Here is a 27,708-nt window from a genome sequence, read left to right as displayed (position 1 = left end):
CAAAGACTTGTTATTACCAGAAAAATGGAGCCTGAACGTGAATTTTCTGGTAGCATTTCCACTTTGGATAGATGACAGACAGATGCATGGTTTCAGTTTTGATTTGGGAGTGTAGTAATAACGAAAGCAATTAGCCAGAAACAAAGGCCACATAGAACTCAGCTCAAATCATAGTATAAGAACAATTTACTTGGTTAATCTTTATCTGCAATGACAAGATTCTAAACACTCAGTACAGTTGTAAAGCAAAGAGGGGATTATGTGCCCAGAGACATAAGCCACAAGCACATCTGAAGAGTTAGCTTTCGTCTTTAAGGTTGAACCCAGAAGCCCTGTGTGGTCTTCCTTGCATAATAAAGATGAAGAATAAAGCTCATATACTAGGTTGTGTGATGGGAAGTGTCAGAGCCGTCAATACTGAATGCCTACACCTTATCCCAGAGATTCTGACCCTGGTCTAGGGGGGCAGATTGGGTTTTCACAGCTTCTAGGTGGTTCTAACACACAAGTAGTACTGTTGATTCCATAGCTGATGAAATAAAAAGAGAGGAGGGTAATTAGTTCAAGCCTTTCAACCACCATCAGGAAGAATCAAACACCTTATCAACAATCATAGACTCCAGTTGTTACTTTTCACTTGTTAGTAATGAGGCTTACTTGTCTAACAGGGTCTTTCCACTTAAGAAAGCTATTGATGTCTTAAAAATGTACCAATGAGCATGTGTCCACTATCTTCTCTCTAGAATTGGCTACCCAGTAGTATAACCGCCCTCAAATTATCAGTGGATTATATGAAGACATTTTGAGAAAAGAGAGGCTTCTGCTTGGTAATTCCCCTCCCAGAACCCTTCATTTTGGCATTCTTCATCTCAGAGTATGACAGGAACTGCAGGGCAGACAGCTCAATAAGAGTCTTGCTGAGTTGTAAGGGCGGCAAAAGCCAAGACACACAGTTTCTGTGTTCGGGTCTGCCTCCCTCAGGTTTAACATACAGGTAAGCGTCCAGTGGGGCCAGACCCTCCAGGATTACAAAATGCATGTGTGATCTCCCCAGCTACAGCCTGGCACATCTCATGTGGTTTGCTGGCCAGGGCTTCTTCAGAGACCACGATGCACCCCTGGGGGTCAGGGCAGCTTAGCCACATACCTGATATCGTCACCAGGACATTTAGCCCTTCTAGCACGTCCATCTGCTGGAAGCGCCTCCGGTTGATCAGATTGTAGACTTTGCCTTGGCCACTTCTGTCCAAGAGCATCAGGCCATTTTCAGTTCCCACCAGAAGGTTTACACCTGTGAATTTAAGAAGCCCACAGGACTGAGTTTTTAAGGGCCTTAACCAGTTTTACCTGGATCCCTATGAAGTCGAGAAAACTGCTTCATGCCTACGTAAACAAATGAGCAAGTAGGTGCTGTGGTAACAGTGTAGAGGCAGAAGCTCTGGCTCTCCAATCACATCATTGTTCCCCTAGTAACAGAATTATAATTTTACTTTTTAAAGCAGAAGCAGCAATACACCACAGGGTATCCATTGAGTGCTTAGCTCAGAGAATACTTGCCAAGGGGAGCCTTAGGCGGAGCTGTGTAAGGAAGATACACTGTGCCGTGACTCTCCATCATCTCTTGGTGCATATGTAAGTTCTGAAAACATTCCTATCTACTATGTTAAATGCAGTTCTTTTGTTCTCCAAATCTCACCTTCCTACTGCAGAGTCATTATGTCTCTCGTGGAACAATTCCTAGGCTCCAATATTTATCCCTGCTCACATGGCAGATACCTCTACCTTAGGAAATTTAAGCCTCGCAATGCAGATGGGGTCAGCCAGACCATATTCTGATTTTCCTATGATGATTTAAGCAATATAGGCCAAGACTTTGATAAAATGTCCCCACACCTATGCTAAGTTTGAACCCAGCTCACATCTTCCAATCTACTCGATGAGAGCTTCATATTGGTATTTCCACTCTGCAGTGTTCCCATCACTGCTGCTCTTTTGGGGTTTTGCCCAATTACTGTTGATTCAGTGCCTTGGGTAAGTCCCTAAAATACGCTGGGCTTGTTGTTCAGCTGTGAAAAGGATGTGGTGCCCTTACAGACCTAGCAGGATACGATATGGGATCACAGAGGTAGGATGCGGGGTGGTATGCACAGTGCTAGACACACAGTGGTTGAGTATTCAGTGGTGGCTGGTTCTGTGGCTGATATTTGCTCACCACTCTACATGCCATCTGGAGTACAAGTTACACACACACACACACACACACACACACACACGCACACGCATGCACACACACTTTTGCTCACTCCTGAGGCAGCCCCACATCAGCCCTACCACCTATGATTCTCCTAGTGCTTTCTGGAGACAAAAGCCATAGTCTTTTTTTTTTTTAATACTTTAAGGTAACTTGATTAATGAGTGTGGAAACAAACAAACAAACCACCAACGTACCCCACAGAGCTGCACAAAGTATTTCGGAATTGAAGCGTTTCTTGTATTTTCTGATTTCAGGCGTGTCACTGTGAGGGCGAATGTTCGTTGGGTTCACATTTACCACGGAAATCTTCCTCGCTTCATTGAGTTTAGCTTGTTCTTGCCTAAGAAGTTCACTAGTAAAGAGGGCTGTGAGAGAAAGGATTAGAGAAGTCAATAGCATCTTCACAGACAGCCGATGGAAGTATGGAGGGAGGGCTTGGCTTGGGACCTATTACAGTAAAGGCACAAGAACCAGGAACCTATTTTATACTTGTTTTAGTAGGATGAAATAAAGCATGTTATTCACAGAAGCAGTATTTTATTCATTAGCAAAACAGGCTTGCTTATAGACACTCCTTTGGATGGTGTAGAAAATTAATATTAATCTCATAGAGCCAAATATGCCATTCCTGTAATTACAAACAAGGAACAGTTCCTGCTTGAGATTCTACAGAAGCTGACTTCAATGATTAGTTACTTGCAGAAGGCAAAGAAGCAAGGCCATCCTCTTAGTTAGCCAGATTTGCAACGGAAGTGCCCGCCTGGAACTCAACACAGCTCAACACGCATGTATAGAGTGTTCAGTACCACACTGCTTCGAGCATAGCATTATACCCAGAAACTGTTTTTGAGAAATATGCGGTGTGTTTGGAGATCGCTGCGGGGTGGCTTTTCCTAGCATCCCGGGATACCTCTGGGTTTCTTCCAGAAACAGAAAAAAACAAAAGTCAGGTTGTGGGGAGAAAGTAATTTGCTTCAGGAGTTCCACCAAGTAATACATTTCAAAGTATCTTTATCCAGAGACTGGGCATCAGCAATAAGTGGTGTAAGCTGAGTTGGTGAGTCTCGTCCCTGGGTTGTACAGGAGAGGAAACCTATCTGTATAACTCTAGGGCCAGCTCGCTTACCAGTAGCGGAGGACTCGTCATCTTCCTCATCTTCATCCGTGGGAGATGTCTGGTACACTCTGGGGTCCACGAAGGGGGTGAAGGAGGCTTTGGTGCTGCTTCCCATGCCATACTGATCAAAAAGCAAGAAGGAGAAGTCAGTGCAGCAGGAACGGGTGGAGCTGGCATTGCTCTGTTCAGCCTAGACACTGACTACAGACTCCTCTGCTGTCTGTTCCCTCTCTAGGCAAAGCGTGGGCCTCTGTCCAGTTTCTCCCAGTTCTAGTTACTCTCCAGACACTGTGGTGTGTGTGTGTGTGCACGTGTGTGTGTGTGTGCATGTGTGTGTGTGTGTGCATGTGTGCATGTGTGCGTGTGCGTGTGTGCGTGTGTGCGCGCGCACAGGGCTTCATTAGTGATCAGACCGTCATAAGTGTTTTTTCGGAAAGAAAATTACAGTTGGATATTAGGTGGCACCTTAATATCTGTGCTCCTGTCATTGATCATTACTCTGACAATTTATCTCCACTTGTAAGTCAAAACTCATCATGTATTGACCAAATGGTCTTAAGAAAAAAAGCAAAATCTAAGAGACGTTGCTACAGCAACGCTCATCCTGGAACATGTTGCCACATCAACACTCCTTCCCAGGACAGTCAGCCTGGATACAGCAACAGTCAGCCTAAGAGATTCCCCCTTAGAAGGAGGCCTTTGGACCCTTCCATTATTGCAGACTTGAATCAGCTCTAACAGCTTTAAATTCTTTAACCAGAGATAATTTATTCGGGGATTGATGTTTTATGCCCTTGGTAGCTTAAGAAAATTCTTAGGCCACATGCTTTACGTGGGGGACTTCATGCAGCCACTGGGTTTGTATGTAATATGAGAGCTTACTTTAACTAAGTCTTAAAGGCTTAGGCTGAAGGCATGAAGTCAGAACTAGATTAGGGAATAATATATTCAATATTAGCATTTGGTGTCATGATGTAATTGAATTTGTCAAAAGAGTATAACTATTTGCCTATTTTGTTTGCTCTCATCTTTCCTTCTACAGTACCCATTTTGTGTGTGAGTGTGCGCGCGTGTGTGTATGTGTATGTGTGGTGTATGTGTGTGTGATGTTCACATGTGTACATGTGGGGGGGGGGTCAGAGGTCCCTGTCAGGTGACCTTGATTACTCATCTAGCTCCTTTTTTTGGGACAGTCTTTGGCTGAGCTCAGAGCTCATCCATGTGGCTTGATTGGCTGGCCAACTGAGCCGGTTTCTGCCTTCCCCCACCTGTGTACTGGGTACAGCTACCATCACCACCTTTACATACATTCTGGGGATCAGAATCAGGTCTTCATGCTTGTGAGTCAGGCACATTGCCAACAGAGTCATCTCCCAAGCTCCGCATGCATTCCTTTATGTCACAAACACACCCGCATTCAACATCCTAAGAACCCATTGTGTGTATTTGTATTTTAGGCATACATTTTTAGTTTTGTCATCAGATTTTTATTTAAAAATAAATCAACATTCCTAAGCCATAATTATCTAAGGACCAACTTGCAAATATCCAATTTGATTTCCTAACTCACAAAGATCCAATCTGATTCCCTTCAAGGTTTTCCCTCTGCCCCTTAGAATCAAATTTCTTTCATCCTCCTTACAGCACAGCCCTTCCCAGAGGCAGTGTTTTGAATATGTTTTCTTTTTCATCTTTAGGAGTCCAGAAAGGAGATGGTGAAACAGGTAAGAACATTTCCTCTTGGAGCTGGGAGAGCAGCAACATTTGGACCAAAGTCCTGTTCTGCAGGAGCCTGTTCTATGGGGCCCTCCTTGGTACCAATAGAACTTTAGGTGAAAATGGCTGCCCGCACTGCCTGAAGTTGCAACAGGATGCTGTGCTTTTGAAGATACTCATGAGCTTTTGCCCTTGGGGCATGTTAAGAACATGCTAATCATAGAAATTCAGTGTGTGGGTAATGTCACAATCAACAGCAAACACACTCTAGAAGAACACTGAGGGGCTTCTGTGTGAGTCACAGGACTGCCAGGAAACACACGGCACAGCCTTGAACTCATCCAGCGCTAAGAACCACCTGTGCTCGCTCAGGCTCTCCCAGGACTGCTTCCACGTAGGAACGATATCTGATTTCATCTTCCTGCTGCAACTTGGGGAAAGAACCAATCTCTTGTCCATTTATTTAACAGTAGGGGCCTATATTCCATAAACCATTTCAACCGTACTTTATTCAAGTCAAGCTTAGGTTGACTAAATTAATGGAAATATGAGCCCAAACTGTTGGCTTTGAAATCTCACTACTCTATAGATTCTCCTGCTGGCTTGTGATGCAGGGGCCCCAAGTTCTGGCAGAAGCACTGTAGTAACTAGCTGTGTGTCTTGGACAAGTCATTTAACATCTCTAGGTTTCAACACATAACACAGGAATCAGTCCAAAAGATACATAAGGACTTTCTGTAGCTGTATCGATGTGGTTTCTCTGAGTATTGGTATAAGCAGTTATAGCAGAAACCGAATGAACACACTCCAGAGTCTGACAAGGTTGTGACAGTCTTGACTACATCAATGTGCTGAACCTCATGGAGGAGAACAGAACTTTCATGGCTACTGCCTGGCACCTACTTCAGTCCCAGAGTCCATCTCCTGGGAATGGGTGGAGACACGACCCAGTCCCTCGGTGGGAGTCCCGGCTGGGGAGTGGCTCTGCTGCACTAAGTCTGGGAGGTTGATGTGACCTGCGAAGCCATTACTGTCACTGTGCCCAGATCTCTTCTTCTCTTCAGCCGTCTGAGGGGTGCAACACACAGAAGCCATTAGACAGAGGGAACAAACCAAAGGATGACATCACTCCTCAAATCATAGATGCAACAGGCTCCAAACTGATCTACTGGGAAAATAAGATGGTACAAAGATTAACACCTCCCCACAGATGCAATGGGCTCCAGATTGCTTTACTGGGGAGTATAGGACGGTAACATCAAAATTTCTCCTTTGTCTAAGAAAATAAAGACATTGAACATTGTTAATATTTAGTAACTGGACCAATTTTCAGGACTTACGTTACTGTATGAGGGATGGCACAAGAAAGAGGGCAAAGTCAGGGCCAGATCTGCCAAGTTTCTCTTCTGTAGCATGCGAGCATGGGTCTGAGTAGCACCAGCTAACTGAGTTTACAGACCATGGTGCCAGATTATATAGAAATAATTGTCAGATCCGGCTGAAAAGAAGCATTGGAGCGAAATGATACCAATATCCTCTCCCAGTAAAAGAGCCTGTATTTCAAGAAAATGCAGAGATGCTATTTACTCAACTCACAGAGTTCTTCGCCCACTCATAAAGTCAAAGCAATGATTAATCAGGTCTGACCGGAGTCCCAAATCACTGAAATGACCTAGCAGATCATTTGAAAATAGAGACTTCTGTTCTCCTCTTTGTTAGTGTCTACTCTTTCAGCAAAAAACTCCTGTACCTTGTGATGTAGGCAAGAGAGAGAGAGAGAGAGAGAGAGAGAGAGGGAGGGAGGGAGGGAGGGAGGGAGGGAGGGAGGGAGGGAGGGAGAGAGAGAGAGAGAGAGAGAGAGAGAGTCACCACGGCTGGACAGGGACTTGAAGCACTGTTTATAGCATTCCTTTTAAGCATCCTTTCAAGATAACTCATAATGTGGGGCTGGAAAGAGGGCTTCAGGGGTTAAGAGTGCACCCTGCTCTTGCAAATGACCCACGTTCAGTTCCCAGCACCCACTCTGGGTGACTCACAATTGTTTGTAACTCTAGGTGGAGGGAATCCAACGTCATCTGGACTCTCTGGGCACCTGCACTCATGGGCACATACCCACACATGTACACAGGATTAAAAACATAAAGAATCTTTTAAAGGTGTTTTATAATGCATATATGGATGCGGTGGGACAGAACTCTGTACAGGATTATGAAAATGCTCTAAAATTCTTATTGATAGGAGCGCGTGATTTAAATGTTTTCAAACCACTCCTCCAGAGATCAGTCTCTTCCCTAAACCCAGGGAACACAGAGGATTAAAAGAAAACCCCTAAAGCCAGTACATCCAATTGGCTAGCTTTGGAACGCCCTTTCTCCTACCTAAGTGTAACTTAGCACTCACGGATCAACCATTCTTCATGTCCCTAACTCTCTGCTCCTCCAGTCTCTGGTAGACCTTTCTCTTCTCAGCTTGTATGAGATCATTGCTTTGGTTTTCAGATATGAGAGAGATCATGTTATACTACTTCCATTTATATAACGATCCCCAATACCATCATCTATCATGTCATAAATAACAGCATTTCATTCTTATTTATGGCTGAACAGCTTCATGTTTTGTGTACAGACCACAGCCTCCTTGTCAGTTTCCAAGGTGATGGACGCTTAGGTGGTTTCCACTTTCTGGAAGGTGTGTGTTAAGATAGGAATGCAGATGGCTCTTGACATGTTGATGTCATTTCCTTGGGAATGTCCCCCAGTGGTGGGCCTGCTGGGTCACATGGCAGCTCTATTTTAGTTGACATCACACCAAGAACACACAGGGTCCCTCTCTCCACTTCCTTGCTAGAGCACGCTACTCTCAGTTTTTTGGATAGCAGCCATTCTAATTTAGTCTTTGATTTTTATTTCGATCCTCTTGATGACCCATGATTTTGAATATCTTTTTGTGTGTCCGGTAGCCATTCACGCATGTTTGTTCTTTCAACTTGACCATTTACAAATTATTTTTCTATTGAGGTTTCTGAGTTCCTGATATGTTCTAGATATAAACACACCACTGAGTATCTCCTGCTTGGCAGGTTGCCCCTATTACTAACTATGCCCTTTATTGTATATAGTTCTTGACTTCATATTTTGTATCTAACTAGTTCACTAAGAATCCCAGGGCAAACTGCAGCAATGATTTTCTTACCCCTCCTCTCACACACCCCTGTCTCTCTGCCTTCCCCCACCTCTTAGTTCAGCACTGCTGAATGCCTATGAAATACGAAATGGTTTGCTTAACACGGAACAGCTGGGAACATGGCAAATATGTTCCCAACCCTCTGGGGTTGGTATTGGCAAGAATGCATGCCACTTCTTTGGCCACTTCACTGGTTCAGTGTTTTGTATCATCATCAACCCGACTAGATTTGGGGTCACCCAGGAGACTCATCTCTGGGAGGGTCTGGGAGGGTGTTTCCGGAGAACTTTGACTGAGGAAGGAAAACCTACCCTCAGCGTGTCCTGAAGGACCAGACTCAGAAAGCCTGATGAACACCCCTACTCTGTTTCCTGACAGTGGGCGTCATGTAACAAGCCACCTGCTGCTATGCCTTCCCTGCTGGGGTACACTGTATTCCCTCATACCCTGAGCCAAACAAACCTTTTTTTCCTTAAGCAACTTTGCTCAGACACTTAATCAGAGTGAAAAATAAAAAGCAACCACGCTTGACTTTTCCAGACTCTGCACAGTGCGCAGTGTACGGTTTCTAGCCTGTACTTGCTTCTGTCAGCAAACACAAGCAGCCACTTCTTTGGGGTGTCTGAGATAGAACAGACTCCCAAGATTGCAAAGGAGTGTGATTCGTCTATAAGGACGCTTGAGAAATGACCAGAAAGCTTGGTGTCATCTCTTTCCTGAACTACAAACTGCCTCAGCGAGGGTCCTTTTCTCATTTTATTTTGTCACAGTGTTCATTGGGAGCCACAAGGGTGCATATTGTCAGAGATGAACATTTCATCTTCTAAGCGACATTTCGGGAGTTCAACGCTCATCCATCTTAGTGTCCTAGCTTTTTATGCTGGCTTAACAGCTTTTCCCTCCTTCCAACTTCCATTTGGTACTGAACAGTCTTTTGACATTTCCCCCCAACTTCCCCAAAGCATAAATCACACCTTGTCACTTGATAATTTCTCAGTTTCTCTTCTATCAGTGGCATTTCCTCCCAGGTCTTGAAACTGATGAAGCTACACCGGTTATTAAAGAAAGACTTGAAGGGCTGGCTAGGGACGTCTCTCAGAGATTGAAAAGCCTGGAGCAATGACCCTTGAATCTACCCACTTGTGAGTCATCATTCCTTGGTTCAGCCAACCAGCATCCTCTCATGAAACGCCTTCTGTGTGCTGTGCTCCCCTGGGAACACAAAGGAACTGAACCTTATTAAGAGAATCTCAACCTCTTTGGTTTTGATAGCCTCACCATTCCCAGAAGGACGAGCATAAATATGCTCTGTGTTCCAGCAAAAGCCAGGTACTGGGCTAACAACTCTGCACTGTGTGCCATTGAGTCCTCATAGGAGCACGGTGGGCAAGCTTTCATTAGCCCCACCTTATGGATGGAAAAAGTACAGGGCAAGAGCGCCAATGAACTTTCCTCAAGGCTTTCAGCCTAGGCTGTGTGGTGGTGGAGTCCAGCAGGTCTGGTTTTCACTACTGCACCATGAGAGCTCTACTCTGATAGGTTATGGAACCAGGGGTGGAAACCTGGGACTAGAAGGACCAAGTTCCCAATGCCAATCTTGGTCAGCAGACAACCTGGGCTATGGTGAGGATCTTGTAATGGACTGAGAAGAGAAGAGAACACAAGAATATGGAGGGGGAGAAAGCAGCTCTGTGGAGAGAGAATGGGGAAGAGGGGAGACAAGCAAAGGTGCGAACAGGAGATGCCTACAGCAGAGCGTTCACGGTATCCGCCTAAGCCCTTGTGTCTTTTTAGCTTCAGGCTCCACCCCTACCCGGGTAGCTCACTAGCTGTGTCTTCCATGGAATATGCATATAAATAGCTTGGGAATGTCTTCTTTCTTTGTGTGCTACCTTCAGTTCCCCTCGCTGTCCTCCTGAACTCGGTAAAAGTGTGTTCTTTCTTTTTTATTTTTCAGAAAAAGAAGCTGCGTGGCACTAGCTAGTGTTCTCATTCAGCTGGATAGGTGGACCGATAATGGAGAGGGCAAAGATAGCTTCAGGGAAGTGCTACGGAGAGAGGTCCACTGGGTTCCAGGAAAGGCTTCCAGAAGGAAAAGTCGAGTCAGAATAGAATGGGAAGAGGAAAAGCAGGATAGCATTTCCACGAGCTAGGCCCCAGTAGACAAGATGGCTGGTAAGAGCTGATGCGGCTCACTCTAGTAGAGTAGAAAATGGTTCTATGAAGTGTAAGGTGAGACAGGGGAAAGACAGTAGCAAGGGTGTGCACCACAGGGGCACTTTATACACGAGAGAATCACAGGAAGCTGGCCAATAAAGTCTTCTATAACTTTTTCTTCTACTCACACAAGAATGAACTGAGTGAGTCACCCTGTGGAAGTGAACTTACAGTACTCTATAAGCTAAATTGTGGCATAATAACATAAAATTTAAACTTGGAAAGTTTGTTTTACCTTAACCTGAATTTATTTAATATTTTAAATACATGCGTTTTTAGTGTTTTTTAATCCTAAGGCTTATTTGATGGTTAATTTTATGCATGAACTTAACTGAGCCACAAGGTACCCAGATTAAACATTATTTCTGGGTATGTCTGTCACATTGTTTCTAAGCATCAAGGAGACGAACCTTTGAATTGGTAGAGTTGATAGGTAGATTATTATTCCCAAATTATGTCAATAGGAACCATACGAAACCATAATAGAATATGGTTTCTCTCTCTCTCTCTCTCTCTCTCTCTCTCTCTCTCTCTCTCTCTCTCTCTCTCTCTCTATCTCTATCTCTCTCTCTCCCCCTTGGTTAATATGATTTTTTTTAGACCCCACACTTTGGGGCAGAGAGCCTGAGGAGATGGCTTAGATGATAAGGTGCTAGTCTTGCAAGCCCGAAGACTGGAGTTTAATCCCCAAGACTAATATAATCCCAGAGTTTGGGAGGCAGAGATAGGTGGCCTCTGGGCTTGCTGGCCAGACAGCTTAGCTTTTTTGGTGAGCCCCAGGCCAGTGAGAGACCTTGTTTCAATAAAGAAATATGTGATGGCACTTGGGGAAAACCCCCCAAGGTAGTTCCTTGGTCTCAACATGTATGCACACACATGTGCACATACAATACAAAACACTAAAATCCACACTTGGTCAAAGTAGAATTTGGAAACCGAGAGGACTCATGGTCTGAGGGCCCCTCAGCAGATCAGCTTCACACAAGCTGCAGGTGCACACGATTTTGAAGGTGCTGGTGGCTGCGGTCATCAAATGTTGGGTGCTTTGAATGACATGGAATTGTTGGGTGTGGTCAGCAGCAGAAGTGAATACGCGGCTCTAAATGTCTCCCTGGAGATACTGACTGTTGCAAAGATTCAGTCGTGTTAGGGACTGGGCTGTTTCCATTTGGAGCTAAAGAGTGACCCATTCTAGAACACTCTCTTGTGTTGTAAACTCTGATAGGAACCCTCTCTGTACTAAAATAACTCTTCACGATGCTGGGAGCTTTATATACCAGCAGCATACAATGCCAGCGCTGCTAGCCAAACCCATTCTTCATCGCGGGCATACGTGAAAGCATCCTTTAAAGTCTACTTGAAAGATTCGACACAGCATAAAATAAAACCGTAGCGAGTTGCTGTGCGATGTAGCTGTCTAGTTACAGCTGCAAAGCCAATGTTACTTCAAAGGCCTTATTCATCTCGAAACTACACTTTCTTTCTTCCTCACTAAAGCGGGAGGCCGTTGGTCTATGTGGAGAGCAAAGTCTCTGAGTGGAGTTTCCTAGCCCTCTCCTATCTGCAGAGAGAGGGAATGACTATGTTGTCTGTTTGTGCTTTAGAGGAAAGAGCAAGTGATAAGAAGCGAGAGGAGGCTGGAGTTGTTGGTGAAAATGAAGTAAAATAGTTAACATTTATCAAATACCTAAATTTACGAAGTAGTCCATTTCATGTTGTCAATCATCCTATAAAACATATGTTTTATTTATGAAGGTGTGTGTGTGTGTGTGTGTGTGTGTGTCTGAAAATGATGCAGAGTACCTTTCTTGATTTCTCTCCTCTTTGGTAGCTGTGGCAGAGTCTCTCCCCTGACCCAGGCCCTGCCAATTCTGGCTACTCTAAGTAATCTGCCTGCCCAGGGGTTCCCTCTCTGACTCCCGAGTGCTGACATTTCAAGTGGCTGTCACACCTACATGACTCGTGTGTGTGTGTGTGTGTGTGTGTGTGTGTGTGTGTATTCTGGGCATCCAAATTTTTGTCTTCACACTTGTGTGGCAATCACTTTATCCACCAAGCCATCTCCATAACCTGTTCATTAAGTTCTCCAGAGGATAAAGCAGATGCAGGGAAACACGTGGTGATATTTCCCATTATTTTCTTCTCAAAATTGCATGCAATGAAAAGAGAAGACGGTTCTGATTGCTTGGGGGCACTTCAGGTTAACAAGGTGACCACAGGGAACACAGTGGAAGGACATGTGAAAGGGAATGTGCTTCCAATCAAATGAAATCATGTTCCCAGACTTAATAAACCAACCCCCTTTTGATGGGCTGGAGAGACGGCTCAGCATCAAGAGCGCTGGCTGCTCTTCCAGAGGATGGGGATTTCCAGTCCCGGCATCCACATAGTAACTCACAACTGCCTGCAAGGGCAGGCAAAGGGAATCGAGCGCCCTCTTCTGGCCTCTAGACATTAGACATGCATGCACCTGCTACACAAACATACGTGCAGGCACAACACCCATGCATTCGAAGCTGAAAACAAACGGCAAAGGCACACCTCTTAGCTGGGTTCTGTGTTCTCCAGTCCCAGCTGCTGTTTTTTTCAAATGTTAATTTAATGAGCTACAAAGATAGCACAGTCTCTAGGAACTACTGAGCATTTTATATGAAAGCATAAGAGAGAATCCACACGGGAGAGGCTAACACAACCACTGTCTCTACCAAGAGACGACTTTCATTTCTGTTCCTGGCACTGGGAACATCTGTTCTTTGAAGTTTGGTGTCCTCAGGCTCAGATTTTATACTCTGATTTGCATAGCTGCTGTTGAAGAATTGGGCTTAATGTAATTAAATCACTCTGCAGAAACTTGGAAGGGCACAGAAAGTAAGATGGCAGACAGTAAAACCACTCGGCCATTTAGAAGCACAGGTTCCTAGCCTTTCCGAGCCAGCACACTTACAATAGTGCTATAAGGATTCTATGTAAAAGCTTGAATATGTAAAAGCAAGGGCCATGCTTCCTTTTGATGGCTGTTACACCAGCTCACCTCTCTGATCATCAAGGTTCCTTCTCTGGAAATACTGGTGCCAAAGGTGTCCGCGTGTGAGGTCTCCAGTCCATGTGTCCCGACCATTCCCACATTGTACTGCTCGTTGCTCCCCGGAGCTCCTGTTGGTCTGAGATGAGAAGAAACGGTAGTCACGGCTAGATGTAAACTCATTTTACAATGGAGTGACATAAAATGTAAATGCCATTTCCTGTCCAGATGCACATCTAATTGGAGCAAATGCACATGATATAACATTACCATTGATATTATTTGTGTGGTCATTGCAGTGACTTTAAGGACATTCTGTATTAACACACCTAGATTGGGGTTTCCATTTCTGCAGGATCTTGACCTATACTGTATCCTATTCTCATCTCAGACTGTGAGTGCTTCCTGCCTCCAAGGAAAAAAACTGATGCAATCAGCACCCAAGCTTATGAGGCACTACTGACTCCCCAGCCCCATGACCTTCTGTGACAAACGGCATCTTGAATACCTTTGCATTTTCTAATTCCTCTGTTGGCTCTTGGTTGGTTCCTTCTCTTTCCACTATTTTTGTTCTGAGAGACAGATACTTTATCTAGGTTTTTTTCCTTCCTTCCTTCCTTCCTTCCTTCCTTCCTTCCTTCCTTCCTTCCTTCCTTCCTTCCTTCCTTCCTTTTTTATGGGACAGGGTTTCTCTGTGCAGCTTTGGATCCTGTCCTGGAACTCGCTCTGTAGACCAGGCTGGCCTCGAACTCACAGAGATCCACCTGCCTCTGTCTCCCAAGTGCTGGGATTAAAGGCGTGCACCACCCTGCCCAGTCAGATACACGATCTAGAACACCATCTCAAGACCCACATCCAATCCCACTTTAGCCTTCACTGATCTTATTGCCATGGCAGTTCCTTTCTTTAACACACACACACACACACACACACACACACACACACACACACTCACTCACATATCATGTGGGGGGAGCTGGAGTCGGGTTTCATCCTAAAGAAAGTCATGTCCTTCCTTTGAGATGTGGCCTCTTTTGGAACTCATCAATTAGGATGGGCTGGTTGGTCAGTGAGCCTCAGGGATCCTCCTGTCTCTTGCTGTCCAAAGTGGGATTTAAAGCACATGCCACCACGCCTGGCATTCTTACATGGGTTCTGGGAATTAAACCCAGGTCCTCATGCTTGCAGGCAAGCACTTTGGAACCATACCCTTGGTCCCTGAGATTTTCAGGTCTGTAGCCTGCAATCTTCATTTCCTCCTTCTTCTTCATTAGAACACATGCTTATCTTATCGTTTTACACACCCAGGTCAGTACCCTCTTGATTTATCCGTGTTCTGTGACCAAAGTGTGTGGTATCTTTAAGCAAAAGGTTCTTAGCATCAAGTTCTGGCAGGAACCAAAAGCAGTGGCAAGGTTTGAGAGCGTGGAGAGGCCTCTGATCAACAACTTGAAGGGAGGTACCCCACACCTGAGCTTTTTATTCGATAACCTGTGGCTTCTAGGAAGAGCATTAAAATTTATATTATAGATAAAATATACTCACATATATAAATTCATATCACACATAGCATATATATGTATGAAGTTTATGAAATAGTAGGTATCCATGTTTTTTTCAATCTAGACAGTATATACCTAGTATGTAACATGGAATACAAAGACGAATCATTAACAAATGGGGATTTGTGCTACTTCCAACGGCAGTTAACTGGGTCAGCTATGAACTAGTCTGCTAAACTCAAACAATACTTAGTGCTTTCCTAAATCTCTATATTCAGGCTATACTGGTGTACATTTATTCCCAGGTTTGCCTTGCTATTGTGTATGTACTCCCCCAGAGATCAACGGTAATCTAAGGATGTGATGACCTATCCACACAAGACCCACCAGTATCCTAGCAGACACATGGGAGAACTTTCAAGGATTAGGTGACAGAGCACACAGGTAGTATGGGGGGCGGTGACAACCACCACCCCTAAGGCACAAACAATGGCATTTTCCATGTGCCCTGTGCCATGCAGAGCAGTGGCATTGCTCAACAAGGGAAACACCATCACATCTGAGCTCCACTCAGAGGATCAGAAATATAAATCTCCTTTATCCCTTGCACCCAAATTGTTTGGCGGACAAACTTGGAAAGTGGAGAACCAAGCAGATGCGGTGGCCGCGGGTTCAAGACTTAGGGGTTTCATTGTTATAGATTTCTTTCTGCTGTTTTAACAACTGATTAATTTAAAATGTGTTTTTAAAATGTGAAATGGTATCAAGAAATTATTTATCACTTGGAGAACATTTATCATTTTAGTCTTTTAATTCTTTTTATCTATTTAAAAATTGCCGATGAGTGGTGGCACATGCCTTTAATCCCAGCATTCAAGAGAAAGAGGCTGATGATGTCCATGAGTTCAAGACCCAGACTGATCTACACAGTGAGACACAGTCTTATAAAATAAAACAAAAAAAAATAGACAAGGCACCACCAGTTGACATTCCAGTATCCATAGGGAAAATCTCACAAGGCACAACCCCTATAGGCATTTAACAGATGCTGAAAGGGAGAATTAGTCTTTCCTGGGGATGGATCGCTTAATTGGTTATCTAATACCAAGTGTTAGCCTTAAAAGGATCATACAAGTAACACTACACAGAATCAGCAGGTTGGGTTCACTCATTAATTCACATATATATTTAACAAAAAAAGAAACTATGGCTTTAAGTGGGAATAGTGAGGGGGTGTGAGAAGGACAGAAGAGAGGGGGAAATGATGAAATTAAGTTTTAATTAAAAATAAGATAAATTATACACAAACAAAAACGAACCAGACCTGTCCGTAGTTTCATAAATATGATGATAGTTTGAAGATGTAATCGAACCAAGAACCAAGACATAACACTAGGTTTACACTAGCAGGCACACTGACCGAACTTTTGCCAAGGATTAAGGTGGCTCAGTGTCAGACTGCTTGAAGTCGGGAGTTCAATCCCCAGCAGCGGAAAAAGGACTCTCATCCAAAATGGAGAGAATCAAAATGATGAAAGTAAAACTGGGTCTAAAATGGACCGTGTAGCCTATATTTTAAAGTTTCTCACTTGGAGCAAAGGACTGAATGGACTCAAGTATGGGTGAGAATTGATGTGTTTGGGATAAAATTGAAAAACCTACTCTCAGAGAAGGAGCTATTAATATTAACCACGTTCCCAAACACGGGGAAGCCATTGTTATGGTCATTTGGGGGCATATTAATAGATTGGTAAGTCAAATAGATCTTAAATCAAAGCCTTCTTCTCTTATTTCTTTGGAACTTAATCTAACCTGTGTTGTTCTTTTTCTTAAAATTCTTGTTTCAGAGAGTATGGAGACCAAAAAATGTGAGCCTATTCTACCTTGGGTGAAGGTCAGAGAGTTTGAGGTTGCTCAAAGTTGTTAATAACAAGTGTGGCCACACACCCTGGTAGGTGTGTAGGGTGTGGTTGCTTGGTGTTTTGGACATTAAAATGGCCTATCCAGGTAGATCCTCTCCACTCTGACCACAGGTCAGAATTCAAGCAGACTTCTGCTCCTTCTTTTGAATTAGGAGGTTTGACCTAGGGAGTGGCTGCCTTCAGGATACTTGGTCTAGGGTGGGTTCACTGCCGAAACAACAGAATGCTTTTCTCAAGAATGAGTGACTTGATGTCTCCAGTATTGAAGGAAGTAACTGCTCTAGTTGTCCACGTATCATGTTAAAGCAGTCTTTGGCTTTCCCTCCTGTTGTATTGGATATAAGAGTGTATGGAAAATTAAACACAGGGATTTCAGTATTCACTAGAGCTCCTTCCCAACACTATCCTGTTTCTGTTTTATTATTTTCACTCACATCTTCATTCTCTTTATTTATTTTTCTACCCTGGTAGGTGTTATACTTGTAGAAGCTGGTCTCTGACAAGAGATGTTAGGAACCCAAAAGATCACTATTCAAGTATCTATCAAGGCCTCCGGGGGGGGCCACTTGTCCCCCTCTGTCCATCAGGCATTCTCTGCTACTACCACAGGGTGAGGCTGAGATTGGGGACCACTGCCAGCTTGGTACTGTCATGACGGTCATGGTCTCTATGATCACAGGCAGTCTCATTTCAGTTTTAATTCTTGATAATGGCTCTCTTTCTCTCTGTCTCCATCTGTCTATCTATCTGTCCCCCTCCCTCTCTCTCTTCTCTCTTCCCTCCTGCTACTCCTGCCCCAGAGGTCGATCTCCCCTCTCCCCTCCCTTCCCTTTCTCATTCACTTCCCCCTAATAACAAAACAATTCTTGATAATGTTCTGATTCTATTCAAACATTTTAATCACGGAAAGTATGGATATGGATACATATTCATTAAAAAGGCTTTTTAAAACCTACTTCTACCAAAGAAAATTCTCGGTGAACTCCTTATACATTTAGCTAATCCTCTCCTTTTTTAAATTTCATTATTATTTTAGTCAAATAATTATCATTGGTCCATTTTTTCATGTAAATTTCATAGTAAAGACTTACTATAATAATTATTTTGTCAATATTCTCTTCTAAATGCTTATGTGATCACTTCTACCAAGTTAATTTTTACAGGTTTATTTCAAAGGTTTAAATCTTACAGAAAAGATTTATGTGTCAATTATTAGTCAGTAACAGATAGACCATGTGCACCATTATCCACTGCTTATTTTTAATATTTGCTAAAATTTTTTAGATGAGACTACATTGTTTTTTTGCTTGAGTCAACATTTGTACTTTGACTTCTCTGGGACAGCACCGCCTCATCTGTTACCAATTTTAGACTATTTCAAGTTATATTTTATATTCTTTCAATCAACAATATTCCCTATATATGCTATAAAAGGCAGTCTGTATTTATTCCTTAATTTGCTTCTAATATGGTAAGTAACTCCTTTTAGCTAGCTCTAGACAGCCCTGCTACGTAGGATCATTCGGTTATGGACATTTTGTATATGTATTTTTAGGTTCTGTGCCTCTTATATTAATTGCCTCTACATGTGCTACGCCACCACCGTGTGTTCAACATAATGTAATAGCTTTTGATTGCAGACAATTCCCAAGACTCTCTACACATTCAAATCACCAACCTACACATTTCTTTTTGAAGGGCAAAGTACAGCCCACGGTTTCCAGTCGGGGGTTGAAGACCCTGTGTAAACACAGCAGGCCTGAGTCTATGGTGCTTATTCCTGCTGTTCCCTGACCCTTCTCTGGTCTTCCTTTTCAGTTGCTATATTTTGTTCCCATTTCCTTCATGGGTTCTTCTTAACTGCAAGAGGTCTCTGTCACTCTGCTTCATCTTGTGAAATCTTTTAGCACGCCCTAATCTGTGGTCTTGATTATTATGCTCACCCATTTATCCTGCAATAATAAACAAATACATCTCAACTCTTCACTCAATCATTTAGTTTTCTACTTCCACTCGGATATTTATGTACCTGGGTAGCAGGTGAGGTCATGACCTTCCTCATGTAGTATTTATCTGAGTGACTAACTTTCGACCCATTGGTTTATTGTGTTCAACCTTCTGGACCCCTCCCTCTCGTTCTCATGTCCAGCCTAGGCCCTTCCTATTGTGCTTCCTAAACACATCTCAAATATTTTCTGATTTTTTTTAAAGTGACCAAACGAAGGTGGCTTCCTGTCTTTCATTAATGGCAGTTTTCTCCTACAAATTCACTGCACAACTGATCTTTTCTTTTTTCCAACGTTCAGAAGTTCTCTGCCAACTGAGTTTAAAAGTTAAAGGTCTTTATGATGGCTTTCAAGGTATTATTGGGCCCTTGTCTCTAACGGAATTTTAAAAGCAAATCCTACCCTCGTCTAGCTCGAGCAATATTTAACGTACAGTTGTTTTCTGTGCATATTATATGACAAAACCCTTGGTGATTTGTCTGACCTGTTTCCCAGTCTGCTTCTTTCTTATTCTCTGCCTTCCCCAAGAGAGCACATTTTTTTTAACACAGTTAAGATGCCTCCCCACTGTTTCTACACAGCCCTCTTCATCTCTACACTGTATCCACACATGGTCCTTCAATGATTAGATCTCTTCTATGTGTATGTCCTTGGTATTGTGTGACGAGTGTGACATTCAAGAGGCACCCAGTGAGTGTTCAGTATATGACTGGAAGGCTTTTCTTAGTGTCCCTAGTAGAAATTTTATTCAGAGTTTTGATTTCTGTCAAAACATAGGCCTTGTGTACATTAATAAGTGACTAGCTATAAAGATAATTATTAACATGTTTAAATATATTAGGCAACCAATGCTAACTTCTGTTATCTAAAAAGGTACCTTTGGTACTGGATTCACTATGATGTATCAACATAAGTTTTGAAAATTCAGTGGATAGTATGGGAAAAGCAAAATCATTCTGTTCAGATAGCCATAGGGCTTTGTAGTGCAAAGAATCAATTCTAAGGTATATGTACTTAAAATCAGGGTTGGTTGATGTTGGAGAGATGGCTCAGTAATTAAGAATACTTGCAGATTCTTCAGAGGACTAGGGTTTAATTTCCTGTGTCCACATGGTAATTCACAATCATTCCTAGATCCAGTTTTAGGGAACCCAACACCCTTCTCTGATTTCCACCAGGAACATACATGGTGCACAAATATACATGAAGGCAAAGCATTCATATGCATAAAATAAATAAATCTAAGAAACTTAAAAATTAGAAATTTAAAATGACGTTAAAGGCTTCCAGTAAGCATGCAAACTGGAATAGAAAATCTGTTTTAGACCTATGTGAGCCACTTCAGTGAGGAGGGAAGGGGGAGAAGGCACGCCTAAGCAACTGTGGAATCTCCAAAGAGGAATAGTCTACAAGATGCCTAATCAATCGTTAACACTTGTTTCCAAACAGAAATAGAGGCTGAGAAGCTGTCCCAGCCAGGAGGAGTCAGAAGTTGTGACAGCTAAATTCAACATGGTGGAAGAGAAGGCCATGAGGGTCAAAGCCATCCTGACCAATCCACATCAGTCCTGCTCACTCATGTAGCTCAGGCAATGCGGATACGAGACATCCTCCTAAGGACCGTGTAGACAACGTGATGGAGCACCAACACCGGATTCTGTTGTCACCTTGATTTTCCTATCAAACCGCAACTACACTAAAAAAAAGTAATGCTTAGAAACCATAAAGGAATGGGGAGAAAAAAAAACAAAAATAAAACCAAACCCCAAAATGACTATGGCTAAAACAACAAATATCGCCTCTTCTTGTGTTAACTATTTATTATTCGAGAAATAATTTTTCTTAGTATAGAGATTGGGTGGGAAAAATTAGCTATCCATAATCCTGTGGAGATTGTAAAAGACAAATTAAATCAAAACAAGCAATAAAATCCTACCACTGATTCAGATGAAAAAAAAATACAGGAAATTTCCTGTAATTAGAGTACTGGTTTGGAACAATAATTCCCTCTAATTGGATTTGTCAAAGTGCTCCTGGAGGGACTGATTCAATTCAATTCAATTCAATACATGCTTTTGGGCACCTGCTTTCTGAAAGGTCCTTGGTTTGGCAGAGGGGAGTGGATAGAAAATCCTGGCACAGTGCGATTGCTCGGCTGAAGCACTTACTCTCCACAGAGCAGAGGGGTGCTGCGGATCACTCCAACCCAAGGCAGGACTGCCGGACGAAGGGACGAGGGTAGGGACCCGAGGCAGTACTGCTGGACGAAGGGACGAGGGTAGAGACCCAAGGCAGGACTGCTGGACGAAGGGACAGGGATGAGGGTAGGGACTGTAGCTCTGAGGAAAGGAGTGCATTGGGAAAGGGCTCCGCGACTGTCGGGACGCTGGAGGCTTCCGTTGGCTGGAATGTGCCAGGGCAATCATTGGTTGCAGGAATGTAAGGGTAAATGCAGGAATGAGGGGTAAGGTGTGGCCAGTCACCCCAGAGCATGAAAAAGCACGGGAGGGCAAAGGCCTTCAAAGGAGGCACTGCATAGCTGAGGAGGCCGGTGATGGGCTGGAACCATGGTGCTTTAGGGAGAGTGGAAGGAGGGAAGAAGAAGCTATGTGGCTTTCGTCATCTAGATGATGTCATGGGACTGGTAAAATGAATTGTGTTAGGACTACATGGTCACCATCTGGACTTATTTTTTTATTAAAAAATATTTTCATTTACGTGTATTTGTGAGTGTATGGCACATGTGTGTGGGTGCCTGGGACGGTAGGAAAGGGTGTTGCTTCCCGGAGCTGGAGTTACAGGCTATAGTATGTCACTGGGTGCAGGCCTCAGGCCTATCCTCCATCCTCTAGAAGAGCAATGAAGCTTCTTAATCACTGAGCCATCTGGTCAACCCATAGCCAGCGCCTTACAGTCTGAAGCCTGGATTGGGATTGCAGGGAGGACACTGACACAAAGGGTACCTCTTTAGCTTGCTCCACATGATGCAAACTGACCTTGTTCTTGCTATCATATAAACCTTTTACTTTTCCTGGCTATAATAACCCATGTCTATCATATACTTTAGTGATATACATATATTAAAAGTTCTTTACAACTCTTACATCAGTTGTAATCACGTATGCTCTGGGGCTATTTTTTCCCACTCCCTAGTGCCCCCCATCCCACCAGGAGGTGTTGCAAAATGCAACCAACTAGTTGGGGAGCTCAAACTTACAGATCACATGGTACGCAACAGTAGGAAACTAGTTAGGGAGCTCAAACTTACAGATTACATGGTACGCAACAGTAGGAAACCGTACTAGGATGATTTCTTATCCGAACACTGGAACCAGGGCTGCTTGTGTGAAAGCCTGGACCTCCATTTCTGAGAAGCTCATTTTGTGTGCACTTCCCAGGAGTGACTTGTGTTACAATGTATTTCTATTTTCTCTAAAAATATACACCATAAAACTTGAAAGTCCATCTTAACAAAAGAATATGGACGCGGTAAGAACATGTACAAAGAGACTGTAGCCCCAAAGCATTTAATGTGTGTAGAAGTAGCTGTTTATAATGGAGTTTTAATAGAATGAAATTTCTAAGGCGTGTTGGAGAACAACTGTATCTGTTCTTAATCCTCATGAAAAAACACCTATAATTGAGACCAAACTGGAACATACAACACACACACACACACACACACACACACACACACACTCACCTCTCTTTGTCTCCCTTTAATGTGTGTGTATAGTTTTTAACGGACAATCATTTCAATCTATCTAAAATTTCCAGGTCTTTAAGAGCTACATCAGGTCTTGTCTCCACTGTAAGCATTCCACTGTAGCCTTAGCATATCATTCGTAAGCAGAGTTATAGTAACAGATCCCGTGAATGGCTTTACCAGTGTTCAAATTGTCCCATTGAAATGCCCTCCTTCAAACATAGCACTGATCATGTAATACTCTGGCTCAAGATACAAACAGTTTCCAACAGTTGCATGCTAACGTGTACACTATTGCTCTGGTGTTTCTGATTCAGACATTCTCCTCTACTGTGACAACTGCATGTTTGCACCATTTGCAGTCTTGTGTGTTTTTCTTCTAGTCTTCCTCTGCCTGGATTTTCTGGTCCTATTCTGTGTACTTACCTGTCTTTCTGACTATTATTTAGGTTACTAACATCCATGCCTTTCCTTTGGATCAGGCCATAGGTCTGGTCTTGCCATTTTGACTCAGTGTGATTAAATCATGGTTAATTTGGAGAATTATTGGAAAGATGCTCAATTCCAGACACAACATAGTCTTCAGAGTAGAGAGATGGACAGGCCACTATCCCATCCTCAGGAACTTTCTCAGCTCAACAGGGAGAAAAACATGGCAACAATCCTGACTCAAGATATGACATTCAAACTTAGGACTACTGGGGAAATAGTGGCAATGGAAAAGGGGGATGAAGGGACAGAAATGGATGGTTCTTCATAGCAGGCTAGGCTGTGGGTAGGTGATTTCCAAATGGACAGATGAGCAGATGGCAGAGAGAAGCACAACGCAGTCAATCTATTTCGGAAATTTTAGAAAATAGATGTTTTGTCCTGAAGAATAAGTTCTAATTCTCCTTTAGAGGGTGGATGGGAAATAGCATTCATGGAGTTAAAAAATATGGTAAGGGCTTAGAAAGTTCTTTTATGCTTTTCCACAAATTGTCTGTGGTTAGCCCAAATGATTAGATTACCTTGCATTCTTCCATTTATAATTTATCTCTGTAAAGAAGAACTTTGAAGGCAGACTATAAGTACACACTCTCCAGATACCTCAAGCTCCTCAGCACAGGATTTAACTTGTAGTGGGAATTGTAGGACTCTTTTAATTTCACAATTATTATCCCAGCAATTGTATGCCCAGTGTTTAAGAGAACTTTAAGCATCGGTTAGGAGAACTGAACAATGCTGAGTCAAGACAAAATAAAAAAAGATCAGCATGTTTTGTATAGATGCTCAGGCTTAGTAGTTCTGCCTCTAGAACAATTTTATTTGCTATTATAAGACAATTTAGCATAATTTGTCTCAAAATATCATATCTTAGCGTATTTATAGTTGCCAATAATTGAATAGCCAACACAAGCATGGATTTACAATGATGGTTATTGGATTTGCTTCTCAGAACTGCTTGGGTGGCACCCTCTGAAGACTAGCCACCCCCGTCCTTCTGTAGTCTATCAAGCAGGACAATACTTATGATCTTACGACATCGTTCAATAGAGTCGTCATGTTCTGGTGGTCAATACTGAGAGATAATCTGAAGAGATGGAGGGGAATGAGAGTGAAGATGGGGAAGTTAGCATGACATTTCATCAAACTTATGGCAACCCAGGGTAGTGACCCCTTATATGTATTCTGGGAGGAGTTAGAAAAGCAAAAAGAATGGATGTGGACAACCAACCCAAGAATCCACTCTGATGAACAAAACCCACTGAGCTTCCTACTCATGCTGAGGGAAGAAAGAAAAGTAAAAACCAGTATGATTTGGGGAAATCTAGGCAGACACACATAGGAACATAAATAATTTGACAAGAGTATGTGAAGGTGCTGGTGACAGGAAAAAGAATCAAGGTCTGAGGAGATGGCTCAGTGAGTGAAACGCTTGCCATGTAACCATGAAGGCCAGGTCTAGTGGTGCACACTTGTACCTCTGGAACTGAGGAGGTGGAGGCAGGAGAGCCAGTGAGCACTAGGTCAGTGAGGGAACCTATCTCAAAAGGGGTGGACAGCATCTGAAGAACGGCATCCATACGGACATGCACATATGTATAGCATACACACTGCATACATGTCAACATCAGCACACATGTACATGTATAAATAAACATACAAAAAAAGAAAGAAAAGAGATCAAATAAGAGACACTGAAGAGCATGGGCTAAAAAATAGTAATACTCATTATGTCCTTGAATGGTTATTTGCCTCCTGATTATTTCATTGGGTTGCCAACACCTGACACCATGTGCATTCACTTTTGCTTATTGTTGGCCATGGTGGTAGGTGGAATATGTGTCTCCTGTTTATAATATCACTACCCATGATCTTATTCTCTTATTTACAGGTGGAGAGATGTGTCCCAGTGGCCTTGCTGTCCATATTGTTTGTCTTTGAGATGAAAACAAAAAGCAAGAGCCATCTAAAGGATAGTGAATGCAATAGCCAATGGGCAGGCAGGGCACATACAGGCCTAGCAGCGCCTCATGCTCTAGGTGACATAAGCTAGGCCGAGAGACAGCTGTAGACTATGTTCTGAGAAGACCTCAACTGGTCAGTGACCTGTGTGTGATTTGTATTTAGCTAATATTTCTCATGTTTTGGTTTGGAGACTCAGTCCCTTCCTGGTCTTCATGTGAGAAACAGTCTGGATCCAGGCATAGTGCTAAGTATCTGTCGTTCCAGCTATGCCTGAGGCTGAGACAGGAGGATAGCTCAAGCACAGACACTCAGGGAAAGTACGGGAACAACCTACAGACTCTATCGCAAAACAACACCAACAATACCCATCATGTCTTACATTAGTCTGGGGATGTCACTGACAGCCACTGTCCCGTCGTGGGTCTCACTCTCCCCATCTTCCTCTTCCTCCTCACTGCTCTCTGACTCTTCACTGGAGGAGGAGTAGTCGGTCACTTTCTTCAGTGGGCGGTTTGTTTCTTCAATCCGGAGTTCTCTTAATTCTTTAGCTAATGCCGTCAGGTCCTATGAAAGAAAAGTTTGTAAGTGCGTGAAGTGTAGGTGCAACCAAAGCTGCATCTCCCAGCCAGTCATTGCTCCAGCTTAAGCAACAAGAAAAAAAAGAAAGGAAGAAGCTCAATAGAGAACTGTGACAAACACAGTTACTGTATGGAACTAAGAAAATGATGTTTGTGTGGAGAAACTAAGAGGCGGGAGATGAGATAAATTCAAACTTTGTTCAAAATCAATAGCTAGACCAGGACTAACAGTGCACGTGACATGTGTGTCAGACTGGGACTGACTATGCGTGTGCATATGTGTGCATGCTGTGCCATGTGCATGCGCATACATAAAAATATTGTCTTTCTTTCTCCTTTGAGAGGATGAGATTGGTCACCCTCAGACTTGAATGGGAAAATAAAGGGCATTAAAATTTGTTCCCCAACTATCGTGGAATTCCCGCCAAAGCCCCAATGATGGCCTTTCCTCTCTCGTGAAGGCTACTGGACCATAACCTAGCCTCAATTGTAAAACAGAACAGTTGCCAAGGTTCATTTGGTGTGAAGTCATTCCCCAAAGAACAAAGGTACCACATCAAATGACAGCCCACCCCAAATCCTAGTGTCATTAAAATTTAGAGCCACAGGAATACGTCAATCAAGAGGAATGACAAACAAACAAACAACAAACAAACAAACAAACAAACGATCAGTTCTCTTCCAGCACGACAGGTGTTTTTCATCTTTAAGTTTTAAATTCCAGTCACCTGGCAGAAACCCTCACAAGAATGCTGAAATGATGTGTAAACACCCAAAGGAAGAGATCATTTTCCATGAGTGTGATGAAACCCTTAGCCTTATGGATGTGATGAGGCAGGACTTGGTCACCAGGCATAGTGCAAGACAGTGTGCTGAACGTCTGACTACCTTAATGGGCATGCTTTCAGAGCAAGGCGGAGGGAGGCAGTTCTGCAGAAGCATGGCCGCTCTACTTTGCATGGGTTAAACTGCCCATGGCACGAAGCATGCAGATGAGGAAGAAGCAATTTGACATTGGTCTTACCATTTCTCCCTATTTAGGGGCCCATGTGGGGACCAGAGCATTCAGCGAGAGACAGGGAGTCAGGGAGAGAGAAACTCATTGAAAAAGACTAAATCCCACATTTTTCCCCCCAAAAATAATTGGCCATATTCTCTCTTTATTTCAGTTCAGAAATGTATTTGCCCAATTCACCTGATGTATGGTTACATCACCTCAGTGACATAAGTGCTCAATCCCAATCAGAAGAAAGATTATGATAAACATGCATAGCTAATGGTAGTTATAATTTTGAGGATCCCATACGCCATGGCATTGCTGTACCGCGGTCACATGGCAAGCACCGCTGTTTTGGTCAACACTCATGGGGCAATCACTTTGGTGCTTCACTAAAATTTAGGAAATGTTGTCAAGTGAACGAGTCAGAATCATTTCCTTTTAATATCATGTCTCAAAAGGAAAGTCCTAATGTCCCGAAGTCACCTGAAGGTCCCATGAAGGGGAGGCTTCTGGAAATCCCAACTGCGTGTTCTACCCAAACACACACTTGCTGGGGCTGCCCATGCATGCACACTCCCTCAAACACACAACCCCAGTCTCCGCCGTCCGTGAAAGTGAATAGAGAGTTGGATGCGAAAGGCTTAACGATGTTTGAAGAAAACATTATAGAAGGGGAAAGCCCCGCCCCACCACACAGAGAATTTTACGCACATTTATTTCTAGTTTCTTAGGCAATGCACCCAAACCAGGAAAGGCTAATAGCTAGCTTTCACCCTTCCGCGTATTTCCTCTTGATTGCTGCGGATACATGTATCTCTACCAACAGAAAGTGTATGAAGAACATGCTGGATGGGCACAATGGGGACAAACTGTTGACAGATTGTCAAGACTCGGAAAGCAAGAGGACAGGGTGAGCTTCCCAACTAGCGAAAGTGACAGATTAGACAAAGTTATTGCATATTTAGGTTTTTTTTTAAAATAAGGTAAGACTATCAATGAAAATAACTAATATTTAAAATTTTAAATATTAAAAA

At 43.1% G+C, this 27,708-nt stretch overlaps 1 protein-coding gene across 9 annotated transcripts in view; it reads right to left on the bottom strand.

The window, feature by feature from the left end:
• Tnik (TRAF2 and NCK interacting kinase) overlaps positions 1 to 27,708 on the bottom strand; it is a 404,440-nt gene that overhangs the window by 20,246 nt on the left and 356,486 nt on the right. For 5 of the 9 annotated variants that reach the window (XM_075951102.1, XM_075951100.1, XM_075951101.1 and 2 more), the window contains 7 exons: positions 25,476 to 25,660; positions 13,519 to 13,648; positions 5,991 to 6,155; positions 3,381 to 3,492; positions 3,088 to 3,174; positions 2,449 to 2,619; positions 1,148 to 1,291 (listed from right to left, as the gene is read on the bottom strand). In XM_075951102.1, coding sequence (XP_075807217.1) covers positions 1,148 to 1,291; positions 2,449 to 2,619; positions 3,088 to 3,174; positions 3,381 to 3,492; positions 5,991 to 6,155; positions 13,519 to 13,648; positions 25,476 to 25,660 — 994 coding nt within the window. The remainder of the gene's footprint in view (positions 1 to 1,147; positions 1,292 to 2,448; positions 2,620 to 3,087; positions 3,175 to 3,380; positions 3,493 to 5,990; positions 6,156 to 13,518; positions 13,649 to 25,475; positions 25,661 to 27,708) is intronic. The other 4 variants (XM_075951104.1, XM_075951107.1, XM_075951106.1 and 1 more) reach the window with 1 other exon arrangement.

This window comes from Microtus pennsylvanicus, chromosome 16 (genome assembly GCF_037038515.1).
Source record: "Microtus pennsylvanicus isolate mMicPen1 chromosome 16, mMicPen1.hap1, whole genome shotgun sequence".
NCBI classification, from domain to species: domain Eukaryota; kingdom Metazoa; phylum Chordata; class Mammalia; order Rodentia; family Cricetidae; genus Microtus; species Microtus pennsylvanicus.
Note: the sequence above shows the minus strand (reverse complement) of the source record. Positions and strands in the feature narration are given on the sequence as shown.